Source organism: Chiloscyllium plagiosum, unplaced genomic scaffold (assembly GCF_037043375.1).
Source record: "Chiloscyllium plagiosum isolate Xiang-an unplaced genomic scaffold, Cpla_swu_hap1 HiC_scaffold_24, whole genome shotgun sequence".
Lineage (NCBI taxonomy): Eukaryota > Metazoa > Chordata > Chondrichthyes > Orectolobiformes > Hemiscylliidae > Chiloscyllium > Chiloscyllium plagiosum.
This window is the reverse complement of record NW_028270162.1, coordinates 9,867,514-9,882,616: the sequence shown is the minus strand read 5'-3', so window position 1 is coordinate 9,882,616 and position 15,103 is coordinate 9,867,514. Positions and strand designations below refer to the sequence as shown.

Below are 15,103 nucleotides of genomic sequence, written 5' to 3'. Positions count from 1 at the left end.
TTAGAAAGATGATAGGGTATCTGAATGAAATTTACAGAACACTGAGGGGCCTGGATACGGTGGACATAGAGAAAATATATCAGCTAGTAGAGGTGACTGGGACTTGAGTGCACAGAACGCACTCAACCTCGGAGTGAAGGGACAGCCTTTTAGAACTAAGATAAGGAGGAATTTCTTCAGCCAGAGGGTGGTTAATCTGTGGAATTCATTGCTGCAGCAGGCTGTGGCGGCCAAGCCATTGAGTGCATTTAAACAGGTTCTTGATTGGTAAGGATTACAGGGAGAAGGCAGAAGAATGGGGTTGAGAAACATATCGGCCATGATCAAATGGTGGAGCAGACACAATGAACCATGTGGTCTGACGGTCTACAAATTTTATTCCTGGTCACCATTCCATCTCTCTCCCTGCCAAATGACCATTCACAATATTTAGTTTCTATTTGATCTCAGGTTATGCTTCTTACCCTACATTCACAACCATAGGCAGCTCACCAGCACCTTTTCAAGGGGAATTGGGGATGGGCAATAAATGCTTGTGAGCCAGTGATGCCCACATCCCACAAAGTTAATTTTTTAAAAAATTCACAGCTATCAATATATCTGCCTAACACTACTCAATACATTTTCCTGGTTGAAATGCTCATCCATGCCTTTATTATCTGTAGGTTTGGAGATAGTGAGGACTGCAGATGCTGGGGAGTCAGAGAGGATAAAGCATAGAGCTGGAAAAAGCACAGCAGGTCACACTGCATCAGAGGAGAAGGAGAGTCGACATTTCAGGTCGGAACCTTTCATCAGGACTTGGGGAAGGGGGCTGAGAAATAAATGGAGGCGGGGTGGGGGCCAGGGGAAAGGTGGGTGGGATGGCAATAGGTGGATCCAGGTAGGAGGTGGCTGCGATTGGTTAGTGGGAAGGGGTGGAGCGGATAAGTGGGAAGTGAGATGGACAGGTTTGGTCAGGTTAAGGAGGCAGGGCAGAGAGGGAGGGCTGGACCTGGGATGAGATGCGGTGGGGAGATTTGGAAGTTCGTGAATTCTATGTTAAGGCCATATGGTTGTAAGCTCCCAAGGCAGAAGATGAGGTGTTCTTTCTCCAGTTTTCATGTAGCCTTGTTATCTCTAGGTTTTACTATTGCAATGCTGTTCTGCCAGACTCCCACATTCTAATCCCTACAAATCTGAGGTTATTCAAAGTTCTGCTGCCTGTTTCCTGCTTATGTCAGGAGTCTTTCACCTAGCATCCCCATGTTCACTAACCTACGCTGGCTCGTATTTAATTACTTTGATTTTAAAATTGACCACTTTTGCCAAACGTTTGGTCACCTGAATAAACATTTCCTTCGATAGTTCAATGTCATAATTTGTTTAATATATAGGTCTGATTCAAAGTATCTTTGGACATTTTATTATTTTAAAAAGCACCAAATCGATACAAGTAGTTGTTGTACATAAATGGAAGACTTATTTAAAAACAGAAGTTGATTCTAGATATTTCACGAAGAACCATGTACACTGTACGTTGTTAAGATATGACTCTCAAAGCAAATGCACAGTATTATTAGATAGAGCTTTTTGCCCTGGTCTTTTTTATCCCCTGACAGTGGGGAGGGGCTTGGGAGGCTTGGGAGGGTTGGAGGGGGGGGGGGGGGGTCCGGTGAGGTTGGTGAGAGTGGGAACGGGGTTGGGGAGAATGAGGATGGGATTGGGTAGAGTGGGAGGGGTTGAAGTGATTAGAGAGGGGGTGGGGGAGAGTGGGGAGGGAATTTGATGAGAATGGAGAGGGAATTGGGGAGAGTGGGAAGGATTGACAAGAGTGGGGATTGGGTTTGGTGAGAGTGGGGTGGAGGTTGGGGAGAGGGTTGGGAGACAGTTGGGGAGAGTTGGAGGGGTTGAAGAGTGTGGGGAATAGGTTTAGCGAGAATGGGGAGGGGGTTTGTGAGAGTGGGGAGGGTTTGGGAAGAGTGGGAGGGGCTGAAGAGAATAGGGAAGGGATGTGGTGAATGAGGGAGGATTTGAGGAGATTGAGGAGGGGACTGGGGAGAGTGAGGAGAGGGTTAATGAGTGAGGTGAGATAGGATGGAGATTTGTCGTCTCTTCTCAATGATGACTTTTCTAAAAAGCGTCCATTCAAATATTCTCGATGCTGATCTTATTTGTCCTTTTCACAACCCAAGAGAAACCAGAGACAATTCAGTTTGCTGAACTGAATATTTATATCTGAACAGCGTCGGTCTTTACGGAGATAAACTTACCCTGAAAATAGTTGGTTCAGGTGAGGGGAGACGGTGAACGTCACAGAATCTTCGCTTGCTCGGTTTCGAAGGCGAATTTTAAGACCAGATTGAGCTTTTACACCAGTCCTAATAAAGGAAGATTGCTAACGTGGACATTAGAATTTAACATAGGCTTGCAAAAAAAAAATTCGGAAAGAATTAGAGGAACCGTGTGTACCAGTGACTCATTCCCTGCTGAGCCCTTTTAATAAACAGGATGATCGCAATTTTCACCGGCCAGCCTATTGCTTTGATAATAAGGGGGATGTGAATTAAAACCAGCCCCGATCCACAATCTGTCTGGATAAACATTTCCCCGTTTAAAATGCTCAAATGACTTGCATACGAAATGGTTAATCGATTGGCTGCTATTTCACTTTGCAGACTGGATTCCACTCCTGACTTGTTGTGCTGCCGGGTGCTAGGTAACCGCTTCATACAAATACAGGTGTGTAAAACAACCCAATGTAACTCACTATCAATCATTCGTCAGAGTCACAATCTGTCAGACAGGTATTTCAAACGGCGGCTCATACAGCGAGCAGCCAATCCCTTAGAAATGTATTATACTGTAAGTGCGTTTCATTCAATTGTTCTCACCTTCACTAACTCAGTTTTTAATCCTTTCCGAGTAATAAATAATCTTTTAGGAAAAATCTGGTTGCATTTTCACACCATCAGGTGAGTAGTTAGGATGTGGAACTCACTGGCAGAGAGTGTGGTGGAGGCTTGTTCAATCGAGAGTTTTAGAAGGGGATTCGACTGTTATTTTAAAAAGGAATAATGTGCAGGCTTACCAGAGAATGGCAGCAGTGCATCTTGTAGATGTGTAACTACTGTCGCAGTGCCAGTCGTGAAGGGTGTGAATTTTGAAGTCGGAATGGGTGCCACTCAGGCAGTCTGGCATTGAACCGATTGAGTGCTGTTGGAGTTGTTACTCCATCCAGGCAGTTGGAGAGTATTCCAACAAACTCGCTGAGAGATGAGTTATTCATCTTAGAATTGATGGCACTGATCTGCTTAATTCAAGGGTCTGTGCAGAGTGGATGGGTGATTGGTCTCTTTCTTCACTGTCACAGTTCTTTGGATATATCATTACCAAATGTTGTGGAACCTAACATAAATCATAGACACATCTATAAAAGTTGAGGTATTGATGATTAAATCACAGAAAATAAATAATAGATTCCATGTCTTTACAATTTTAACAAGAAATGGGCTTAATTTAAAGCTTTTTGAAGGGTTGGCCAGTTATGTGCAATTCTGGTCTCCCTCCTAAAGGATGTTGTGAAACTTGAAAGGGTTCAGAAAATATTTACAAGGGAGGGAGGGAGAAGAGGACAGAGAGAGAGAAATGACTGGTGGTGTTCCATATTGAGGATCACCACCCTTCGGGCCAGAGAAAAGGTTGAGAAGGAGAGTTCTTCATAGTAATCTCAGGCAGTGTGGAATTGAACTGCTGGGGTTATTCTGCATTGCAAACCAGACATCCAGTCAACTGACCTAACTGGCTCCCATAGGATACTATAATGTATTCTTAGATATGCAGAAATCTCCATATCTGGGACAATTGGTGATTGTTGGGCACCATGTCAAAACTGACTGTGTATTGGCAAAAGATACCTAGGGAGGTGCAGAGTTTTATTTAGGAACAGGAAACAAATAGTATACAAGAAAATACTGTCAAGTTTAAAAGATAAAATTCACAGTTTAAAAATGGAGATTAAGCTTTGAAGATACTATTCACATTACATTTACTGCATTTTCTTTTAAAATGTTTATTTTTTAACCCTGTGTGAAGTTACTAATACATTCTTTGACTCTTGGCCTTCCTCCATTTATGTTTCAAGCTACCATTCTGTTCGCTAAATGGCCATTCCATCAGTTGTCCTGATCTCTTGTCACTGCATAAGAATACAGGCTTTATCTGCAAGGTTAACTGATGCCAGTCAGAAGAAAACCCTGGAAGATATTTTCCTCTTCTTTATCACTAGGGCACAGAGATTTTGTAACTAAATATAAAATCTTTTTGCTTTGCAAGATTCAGTAAAGCGAGCACCAAGCAGCAACTTTAAACAGTAAGCTGTTCGACATTGTAATGTTCAGCACTCAATGCACTGTGGGATAGCCTAATATCTAGGCAAGGTGCTTGATAAATACAAGTCTTTTTCTCCTTATAACCACGCTAATCCTGTTTTGCTAATACCATTCCCTCAGAAGCAACTTTACAATTATTTTTACCCACACTATTTCCCATGATAATTTTCAAAGTTAGAATACTTGCTGTTTATTGTTTTAGTTACCTTTAAACCAGAATATTTCAGGCAAAAGCCCAGATGTGGAAAACCGACTAGTGACATCAATCACTGGTGATCCCCAGTTGGGCTTGCAAACAAGAATTCTTGTGAATGAACCCCAAAAAATGTAAAAAGAGTAAAGATCTCCATGGTGTTTGAAAGATTAATAATGTACTAGCATATCTGTAACTATTAACATTAATAATTTTTCAAAAATTGATTTGAAAGCTAGGCTCGGTAATGGTGACCATGAAACTGTAATCGATTGTCCTGAAAATATATCGAGTTCATAATGTCCTTCACAGAAGGAAATCTGCCTTAGGAATCATTACTTGGTCTGCTCTTTGAATGACTCCAAACCAAGAGCAATACAGCTGATTTGACTCTGAAATGGGCAAGCAAGTACATATAACACAAATAAGAAGGGAGGAAAGATTCAAAGACAAATGGAGAACAGATGAAATGCAGTCAGTTTCTGAAGTTATTGAATTCAATGTTGAGATCTTGAGGTAGTAATGTGCCTAAACTGAAAAATGAAATGTTGCTCCTCGAGCTTGTATTTTGCTTTGTTAGAACATTATAACAGGCCCAGGGCAAAAATGTTTGCATGGGTGGTTTGTTGAATGGAAAGTCTGTATCTTTGTATTCTTTGCACTTGGTAGAGAGGACCAATTCTCTCCCTTTCACACTCATTTTATGTCTTTTCTTTCTTACTCCAGCATTAATAACGCTTTATCTTTTGCACTGGGCCTTCTCCCCTATCAAAAGTATATTAAAAATGTCCATTTACCAACAACTTTTTAGTTCTAAAGTCATACTGGACTCAAAATGTTAACTGTTTCTCTCTCCACAGATGCTGCCCGACCTGCTGAGTTTCTCCAGCATTCACTGTGTTTGTTTCAGATTTCCAGCATCCAGAGTATTTTGTTTTACATGAAAGTTTCACGTGTGTACACAAAATTCATGTAAATATCATAATTCTACATACAAACAAAAACAAATTCAATCGTGCACTTATGTGCCACTAAGATGCAAAATTAAAGCAACAGTTAATTAATAGACAAATCGACAAAAATAATAGACAAAAGAAAACCACATTCTAAGCTCCAGGAAAAACAGTAAAGCACCAAATGCAAGCCTGTGATAAAAGAGGTGGGGAAGTTAGCATAAAATTTGAAACTTAAAGCTCAGAAAGGAGCCTCTCAATCCATTGTGCCTATGCCATGTCTTTGAAATATCTTGGTTGCAAAAGATAATGATGGTTATATTAATGGCTAGTCAATTTCTTTTAAAAAAAAGTTCTAATTTAGAGCTAGAAAACTAAAATGTAATTGGAACAGACTATAATCAGCTGAGTTGATAAATAGTCTCAAAAAGACGAATGATTTTCTACGATGTGTTGGTTCTTTTGTGAAACAGCACTTTGAGATATTGTAACGTGTATGAGAATTTACAACACACCAACAGGTCAACATTCTAACTATAATAAAACCAGAAAGTGTTGGAGACACTCAGCAGATCTGTCAGCATCTGTGGAGAGACAAACAGTTGAAATATATGTTGCCAGATCTGTTGAGTTTTCCAGGACTTTGTTTTTATTTCAGATTTCCAGGACTTTTCTTTTATTATTCTAATTAGCCTGTACTGGTGCTTGTACTCCATGCATTATTTGATTCCAAAGTTATTTGAAGCAAAGCTAGAAAATCAAGTTTACTTCATTGATGAAAATTTATTATGGTACTTTTTTTAAAAAAAGAATTGGTTCAATTTGAATGAATATGAAGTTTTAGCTGATCCATATACATTGTGTCCACAACCCTTCACATACTTTCCCACACTGGGAAGATTTGATTGACACAATCAAAATGATGACAGGAGGGAGAGAAAGGAGTAGAAATAGATTTTCTAGAGTTGCCAAAAATTCCAGGGGAGTGGCACAGTGGTTAGTACTGCTGCCTCACAGCACCAGAGACCTAGGTTCAATTCCCACCTCAGGCGACTGTGTGGAGTTTGCACATTCTCCCCGTGTCTGCGTGGGTTTTCTCCGGGTGCTCCGGTTTACTCCCCACAGTCCAAAAATGTGCAGGTTAGGTGAATTGGCCACGCTAAATTGCCCGTAGTGTTAGGTGAAGGGGTAAATGTAGGGGAATGGGTCTGGGTGGGTTGCGCTTCGGCGGGTCGGTGTTGACTTTTGGGCCGAAGGACCTGTTTCCACACTGTAAGTAATCTAATCTAATCTGTAAGTAAAAGGCGAGTTGTTGTGATCTGGAATGTGCTACCTAAAAGGAGTTGGAATAATGGAGGGCCAAGCTTTGGGTATCTTTCCTGCTCTTTGACAATTCTCATGCTTCCAATTGAGCAATACGACTTTATTGTTTTTAAAATTTTGGAGGTGTGTTTTACCCTTGTGTGTACATATAGGGAAATGGATTGGAACACCAGCAAGAAATCAAAGAATTACCGGAAAATTGCAGGCAAAACCAAATTTTGTATTGGACAGGAAAAGTCTAATCCGGAAACAGCTCAGTTAGAATAATAAAAGGGTGGGAGCGAATTCAGATGCCAAACAATTAGAAAAATAAACGGTTTACAAACATTAAGATGTTACCTTAAAGGTTTGGTCCAAGAAATAAAGGGAAATTAATAAGGACTTTAGATTAAAAGCAGAACTTATACCACTTTTTTTAAGAATAGGTTGGTAAAAGACTAATTAAAATTATGACCCATGTACAATTTCTGATGAGACCAATCACAGACGAATCAACAATAATAACCAAAGCCCAACATGATTGGGCTTGGCTTACGTGTCTTCATTGTCCATTTCCTTGCTGCTGAAGACAATGGAATATGCAAAGAGTGAAATGAAGGAGCATTGCAAATATATTTTAAAAAAAAAATTAAAACTGACATTTAGATTAAGCATGGGTTTAATGTTGAAAAAAATCAACACTGTTTCTGCCTCCCTCGCACGGGAAGTACTGTGTTTAACACAATGAAGTCTCATGAGGTCTTACAGTTAAATTAGTCCTTAAAACTTGCCTCATGCCAACAAGTTACTGTGGAATTTAGAGTTGTGGCAATGGGTTGCAAATAGCTAATATGTTACAGAATTGTATTATTTCTGGTTTTAATTTTAAAATTACTCTCATGGCACCATTCAATGTATTGCTGGCATTTCTTATGATGTTCTAACTAAAGTTTATTCCTCCTTTGCACTCCATCAAAGGATTACTCATCTCATTGCTATCTGTGGAAAATTGCTGTCCAGAAATTAACTGCTGTACTTGCCTACAAACCAACAGCAATTTTAATTTAAAAGTAAATATTTCCAGGATGTCATGAGAATATGAAAGCTGCTATATAAACATAAGCTCTTTCTTTTATTTTCTTTAAATATCAATTCAATAAGAGACAGCTCATGAAGAAAATAATAAGATTACAACCATAACAAAAATTCAGTACAAAATGCACACAAGCTGACTCAGATCATCCATCATCAATCAAGCAATATGGCTCAGTCTTCAGCTTAGTCAGAATATGAATGAAACTTCTGTACAAAATTAACTCTGTCATGGCTTGTTGTAGACAGACCATAAACTTATGCGCTGGTCTTTAGATCCTGCAGCCATTAATCTTTCACATGGAACAACATGGTCTGAGAATGTCACACAGTGTACACTGGCTATGTGGTACTGTAGAACCGCCAGGGGTTTCAGCTTCTTCCAGCCAAAGATACGGATCCGATGATCCCAACCTGCTGTAGCTAATATCTTCTTGTCTTGGCGAATGCAGGTATCAGCTATTCCAGCATTTACCAATGTTACAGCATTCTGCAACTAACAATTAAAGGTTGGAAATAATAATTACATTTTGCAAAATATTCAACATCTACTTTCTACCAAATGATTTCCATTTTGTTCCCCCTTTAAGACACTAAACAACTTTTATGACAGATTTTAAAATAAAATTTTAATTGCAGTGGCTAGAAATTTCAGTATCTTTGCTAATCTTGATATGTGCATAGTTTTAGTTTCCATATCTAAGGAAGGATATAAGAACATAAGAATCAGGAGCAAGAGTAGGCCATCTGGTCCTCCGAGCCTGCTCCGCCACTCAATAAGGTCATGGCTGATTGTTTTTGTGGCCCCAGATCCACGTACCCACCTTCTCACCATAACCTTTAATTCCTTTACTGTTCAAAAAATTATTTATCTTAGTGTTAAAAACCTTCAATGAGGAAGCCTCAACTACTTCATAGTGAACAGGGAATTCCAAAAATTCACAACCTTTGGGTGAAGAAACTCCTTCTCAATTCAGTCCTAAATCCATGCCCCTAATTTTGAGGCTATGCCCTCTTGTTTAGTTTCACCTACCAGTGGAAACTATTTCCCTGCTTCTATCTTATCTATTCCCTTCAAAATATGTTTTTATAAGATCTATCTTCATTCTTTTAATTTCCAATGAATATAATCCCAGTCTATTCAGAATCTCCTCAAACCAACTCTCTCAACTCCGGGAATCAACCTAGTGAATCTCTTTTGCACCCCCTCCAGTGCCAGTACATCCATTCTCAAGTAAGGAGACCAAAACTGGATGCAGTACTCCAGGTGTGGTCTCAACAGCACCCGATACAGCTGCAACATAACATCCCTGCTATTAAACTCAATCCCTCTAGCAATGAATGAGAAAATTCCATTTGCCTTCTTAATTACCTGTTGCACCTGCAAACCAACCCTCTATAATTCATGCACAAGGATATTCAGGTCCCTCTATACAGCAGCATGCTGCAAATTTTTTACTGTTCAAATAATAGTCCTTTTTACTGATATTCCTACCAAAATGGATGCCTTCACATTTATCAACATTGTATCCATCTGCCAGATTTTTGCCCACTCACTTAAATTATCTATATCCCTTTGCAAACTTTCAAAGTCCTCTGAACATTGCTTTACCACTCTTCTTAGTGTCATCCGCAAACCTTGACACATTACACGTGGTCTCCAACTCCAAATCATCTATTTTAATTGTAAACAATTGTAGTCCCAACACTGATCCCTGAGGCACACCACTAATCACTGACTGCCAACCAGAAAAATATTCATTTATCCCCACTCTTTGTTTCCTGGTAATTAACCAATCCTCTATCCATGCTAATATATTGTCGATAACACCGTGCACCTTTATCTTATGCAGCAACCTCTTGTGCGGCACCCTGTTGAATGGATTTTGGAAATCCAGATACACCACATCTACTGGGTGGCCATTGTTTACCGTGCTCGTAATATTTTCATAGAATTTCAGTAAATTAGCTAAGCATGACTGTCTTTTATGAACCCATGCTGCATCTGCTCGATGGGACAATTTCTATCTATATGTCTTGCAATTTCTTCCTTGATAATAGATTCTAGCAATTTCCACTCTACAGAAGTTAAGTTAACTGCTCTGTAATTCCCCATGTTGTGTCTACCTTTTTTAAACAGTGGCACCGCATTTGCTTCCTTCCAATCTGCTGGAACTGCCCCAGAGTGCAGTGTATTTTGCAAAATTACCGTAAGCGCATTTGCTTTTTCTCCTGCCATTTCTTTTAGTACCCTGGGATGGATTCCATCAGGGCGAGGAGACTTGTCTACCTTTAGCCCCATTAGCTTGCCCAACTTTACTTCATTCGTGATAACTATAGTTTCTAAGAACTCACCTACCTTAGTCTCCTTGTCATCAATTACCAGTATATTATTTGCGTCCTCCACTATGAAGACCACCGCAAAATCCCTGTTCAATGCCTCGGCTATTTCCTCATTTCTCAATAATAAATCCCCTTTCTCATCCTCCAAATATCAATGTTTACCTTAGTCACTCTGTCTAGAAGATATAATGCAATACAATATAGCACAGGAACAGGCTCTTTGGCCCACTGAGCCTGTGCCAATTCCTATTCCTTACTTAGACCTACTACTTATTGCCCATGTGCAGTATCTATCCCTCTGTTCACCTCATATTCATGGGTCGAGCAACATTTAAGGCATATCTTGATGATGTTCCTGTTTCCATCACCTCCACTGGCAGTGCCTTTCAGGCACCACAACATTCTGTGTGAATCATGTTCCCTGCATTTCTCCCCAAAACTTTCCCTCTTTCACCTTGAACCCGTGCGTTCTCTTAGTTGACCTTTCCACCCCAGGAAAAAGTCTCTGACTACCTACCCTATACATGCCTCTCAATTCTGTAGACTTCCATCAGGTCCCCCCCTCAGCCTCTGTCTTTCCCGTGAAAAGGATCTAAGTTTCATCAAACCCCACCTCAAAACTAAAACCCTCCAGATATGCAACATCATGGCAAACCTTCGCACCCTCTCCAAAGCATCCATGCCCTTCTGATATTGTGGCGACAGACTGCATGCAATATTCCAAATGTGGCCTAACTAAAGTTTTATACAGCTGTAACATAACTTGCCAACCTTGCCAACATTGCCAACTTGCCAACATTGGCCCTGGCCAATGAAACCAAACATGCTGTATGCCTTCTTGACCATCTTGTCCACCTGTTGCCACTTTCTGGAATCTGTGGACCTGTGCACCCAGATTGTGGACAGTGTCGAAGGATGTTGCAGGGTACAGAGGGACATAGATAAGCTGCAGAGTTGGACTGAGACGGGGCAAATGGAGCTTAATGTGGAAAAGTGAGAGATGATTCACTTTGAAAGGAGTAACAAGAATCCCCTGTATAGAGTACTGGGCAAATGATAAGATTCTTGGTAGTGTGGATGAGTAGAGAGGTCTCAGTGTGCATGTATATCGATCCCTGAAAGTTGCCACCCAGGTTGATATGGTGGTTAAGGAGGCATACGGTGTGTTAGCTTTCATTGGTAAAGGAACTGGGTTTCAGAGGCATGAGGTCATGTTACAGCTGTACAAAATTCTAGTGCGGCCACACTTGGAGTACTGCATACAATTCTGGTCGCCATGTAACAGGAAGGATGTGGAAACATTGAAAAGGGTGCAGAGGAGACTTATCAGGATGTTGCCTAGTATGGAGGGAAGGTCTTATGAGGAAAGGCTGAGGGACTTGAGGCTGTTTTTGTTAGAGAAAAGAAGGTTGAGAGGTGACTTAATGGAGACATATAAGATAATCAGAGGATTAGATAGAGTGGACAGTGAGAGCCTTTTTCCTTGGATAGTGATGGCTAGCACAAGGGGACATAGTTTTAAACTGAGGTGTGACATAGAACAGATGTCAGAGGTAGTTTCTTTACTCAGGGAGTAGTAAGGGCATGAAATGTCCTGCCTGTAACAGTAGTAGACTCGCCAACTTTAAGGGCATTTCAATGGTCATTGGATAATTATATGGGCAATAATGGAATAGTGTAGGTTAGGTGGGCTTCAGATTGGTTTCACAGGTCGGTGCAACACTGAAGGCCGAACGGCTGTAATATTCTATGTTCTATTCCTCTGTGTGTCAATGCTGCTAAGGGATTCTCCCATTTATTATATAATTCCCACCTGGATTTGATCTTTCAAAATGCTTCACCTTGCATTTTTCTGGATTACACTCCATCTGTCAATACTCTGCAATCTATCAATATCCCACTGTATCTTTTGACAATCCTCCTCATTAGATGCAATTCACCAATTTTTGTGTCATCAACAAATTTACTAACCAGACTGCCTACATTTTCCTGCAGATCATTTTTACATAATACAAACAACAAAGGTCCCAGCACTTATCCCATGTGGAACACCACTAGTTACTGATCTCCATTCCGAAAAGCACCCTTCCAACTCTACTGTCTGTTTTCTATGACCAAGCCAGTTTTGTATCCATCTAGGCAGCTCACCCCAGATCCCCTGAGACTCAACCTTCTCTACCAGCCTGCCATGAGGTACCTTATCAAATACCTTACTAAGAGAAAGAGATGGTACAAACAAAAAGTCACAAAACTGGAATGAGAGGATTTGTCCTATGATCAGAGGCTGAGTAATTTGGGCTTATACTTTCTATAGTTTAAAGGAATTTGAAGTGACTTAATTCAAATATACAAAACACTGAGGGGCTCGACAGTCCAGATATTGAGGTTATTTCCTCTTCATGGAGAATCTAGAACGTGGGCACAATATCATGATAAGGGGTCAATCATTAAGAAATCTTTTTTTCTCTAGAGTGTTGTGAATCTTTGGATTCTCTGCCTCCAAAGGATCATAGACACTTCGTTGTTGAAAAGAGGCAAAATGCTTGATCTCTCAGAATCAAGGGATATAGTGGGCAGGTAAAAAAGTGGAGTTAAGGTAGAAGGCCAGCCACAATGTGAGATGTGCAGAAATGTGGTCAGCCTGTGGAATTCTCTGCCTCAAAATGCAGCTCAGGCCAAAACATTGAATGTTTTCAAGAGGAGGTAGATATAGTTCTTGGGGCTAAAAGGGATCAAAACATATGGGGAGAAAGCAGAAACAGGGTATTGAGTTGGATGAATAGAGGAGCAGGCCTGAAAGGCCCACTCCTGCTCCTAGGAGGAGAAAGTGAGGTCTGCAGACGCTGGAGATCAAAGCTGAAACTTTATTGCTGGAACAGCACAGCAGGTCAGACAGCATCTAGGGAAAAGGAGATTCGACGTTTCGGGCACATGCCCTTCCTCAGCCCACTCCTGCTCCTAATTTCTATGCATCCACTGAAGCAGACACAAGGGGACATATGGTGCAATTTTGTTTCTATTTCTAATGTTCTTCTGATATGTACAATACGCTTGAATAATAACTAAAATAATAACAATAACAGTAAATAAATAATTTGGTGCAAAAAGCATATTTCAAACTATGATAATAACTGCGGTTATGACTCTAAGTTTTGAGCTATTGTTCACTGAAGTACAATGAACAGATATTACAGGTACAGCCAGATCATTTAACCTTGGGGAAATAAAATAATTCTCAGCATGAATGCACACTCTCATATCTTCAGAAATGCAACATTAAAAATCTTAGAATTGATAATATTTAACAATAAACACATCAACATCATGACATTCTAATGGTTTTTTAATTACAAAGATGGTGAAGCAGATTTTTAAATATGTTATTGGTTTTGTGATTGCCAGCTTGTTTGTTATTGGGTCTGCCTGAAAATCAGAATATGTGGATGAACTCAGGCCAACATACAAAATGCTAGCAAGAGGCAATCCACAACTTTAGCCTTCTTTTGAATCTTTAGCAGATGGAGCCTGCTATGCAACTTGCATACATATTTTCTGGCAACAAAAACAAAGTGGAATACGCAAAGATTTATAAAAGATTAATTTTTCAACCCTAAAACGAACATTTAATATTGCAATAACTTAGAATAGTAACTTCAAAAAGGCAGAGCATAAACAAAAATCATTAATTTCAATGCCTGATAAGATGACAATATAGATAACATACTCTGCACTCATATTGTAACTGGTAAATGATTAATTAGCTTGGGTTCTGCAAAAACTCCCCTTCGTGACTAAATATTTTTTCAGCATATCAGAATGTTGGTGTAACACTGAATAAATGACACACAGGTCATTGTTGCTAACCTTAAGATTCTGTTGGTTGTCAAGTCCCCAGGAACTGAGAAGCTTTTCTGAGGAGCCAGAGATACCCTTGGCCCTCTCTGGGTCGAAGTCAAGACACATGATTGGTTCATTGTGGCAGGCAAGATGGCTCAACATTTTCTTTTCTGATAGGTCCCAGAGGGTCAAAGACCCATTCTCATATCCAACCAGTAACAAAGGCCGAGAACCGGAAGGAGGCTAGTCAGAAAGACAAAGAAAGGGATAGTAATGTAGCATGAAATTCAGGTCGCTGCTAAAAATCAGATTTAATGCAACTCTTTTTGATAGCAATTAAAGATTTTTTAAAAAACTTATATTTATCACAATGTTGCTACAGAAAATGTATCAGTAAAAAATAAAATCTTATCCAGAAAAGTGCTGCAGAATTTCCAACATATTGGAACAGGCTCAATGGGCTAAGTGGCCCACTCCTTTCGCAATGTCCCGGTTAACTCAAATTTCAGTAGGTGAGAAAGCATTAGTCCTCCATTATCATTAGTGCTGTGTTATACGGATTAACTGATTTTCTTACAGGCCCAGCTCTTAACAGTTCAGAAAACCAATTTTATTCTCCTTTTCCTTTCAGTTTCTCACCTATTTCATTTTTATTCTTTAATTCCTCATACCCATCTGTAACACTTCTTTTAATGCATTTCATTTCTTCCTCATCTTGGTCATTCCTGGGCTATTTACATTACGTTTGTTTTGCTTTTGTCTATTAATTTTGCCCAATATCACTGCACCCTTTTATAATGCTTTCCTGCACAGGTCACAATCCTGATTCTGTTGATAAAACAGAAGTTATTTATGCATTGCAGTTATTCACTGATTTGCAGTACGATTTGAATTGTTTAGCTTGTATTCCAAAAAAACTGTGCAAAATCCTTGGCAAAGTTTGTAAACCCTCCCAACAGCCTCCAAGTGCATCCACATTTTGGATATCAATAAAATTACTAAGCAAAAATAAA

At 39.8% G+C, this 15,103-nt stretch overlaps 1 protein-coding gene and 2 long non-coding RNA genes across 7 annotated transcripts in view; 1 reads left to right on the top strand and 2 right to left on the bottom strand.

The window, feature by feature from the left end:
• The window catches only part of LOC148145355 (uncharacterized), a 30,420-nt gene extending 27,706 nt beyond the window's left edge, over window positions 1–2,714 (bottom strand). The window contains exon 1 of the long non-coding RNA XR_015761234.1: window positions 2,253–2,714. This is a non-coding gene — a long non-coding RNA (uncharacterized LOC148145355). The remainder of the gene's footprint in view (window positions 1–2,252) is intronic.
• LOC148145354 (uncharacterized) overlaps window positions 1–15,103 on the top strand; it is a 66,487-nt gene that overhangs the window by 7,107 nt on the left and 44,277 nt on the right. Inside the window, exons 2-3 of the long non-coding RNA XR_015761235.1 lie at window positions 666–780; window positions 2,658–2,721. This is a non-coding gene — a long non-coding RNA (uncharacterized LOC148145354). The remainder of the gene's footprint in view (window positions 1–665; window positions 781–2,657; window positions 2,722–15,103) is intronic.
• The window catches only part of gnb1l (guanine nucleotide binding protein (G protein), beta polypeptide 1-like), a 44,257-nt gene continuing 32,334 nt past the window's right edge, over window positions 3,181–15,103 (bottom strand). For 2 of the 5 annotated variants that reach the window (XM_043715391.2, XM_087999893.1), the window contains exons 6-7: window positions 14,118–14,333; window positions 3,186–8,406 (exon numbers count right to left, since the gene is read on the bottom strand). In XM_043715391.2, the coding sequence (XP_043571326.1) occupies window positions 8,140–8,406; window positions 14,118–14,333 (483 nt within the window). In that variant the 3' untranslated portion in view covers window positions 3,186–8,139. Of the gene's footprint in view, window positions 8,407–14,117; window positions 14,334–15,103 lie in introns of all 5 variants that reach the window. The other 3 variants (XM_043715396.2, XM_043715394.2, XM_043715393.2) reach the window with 3 other exon arrangements.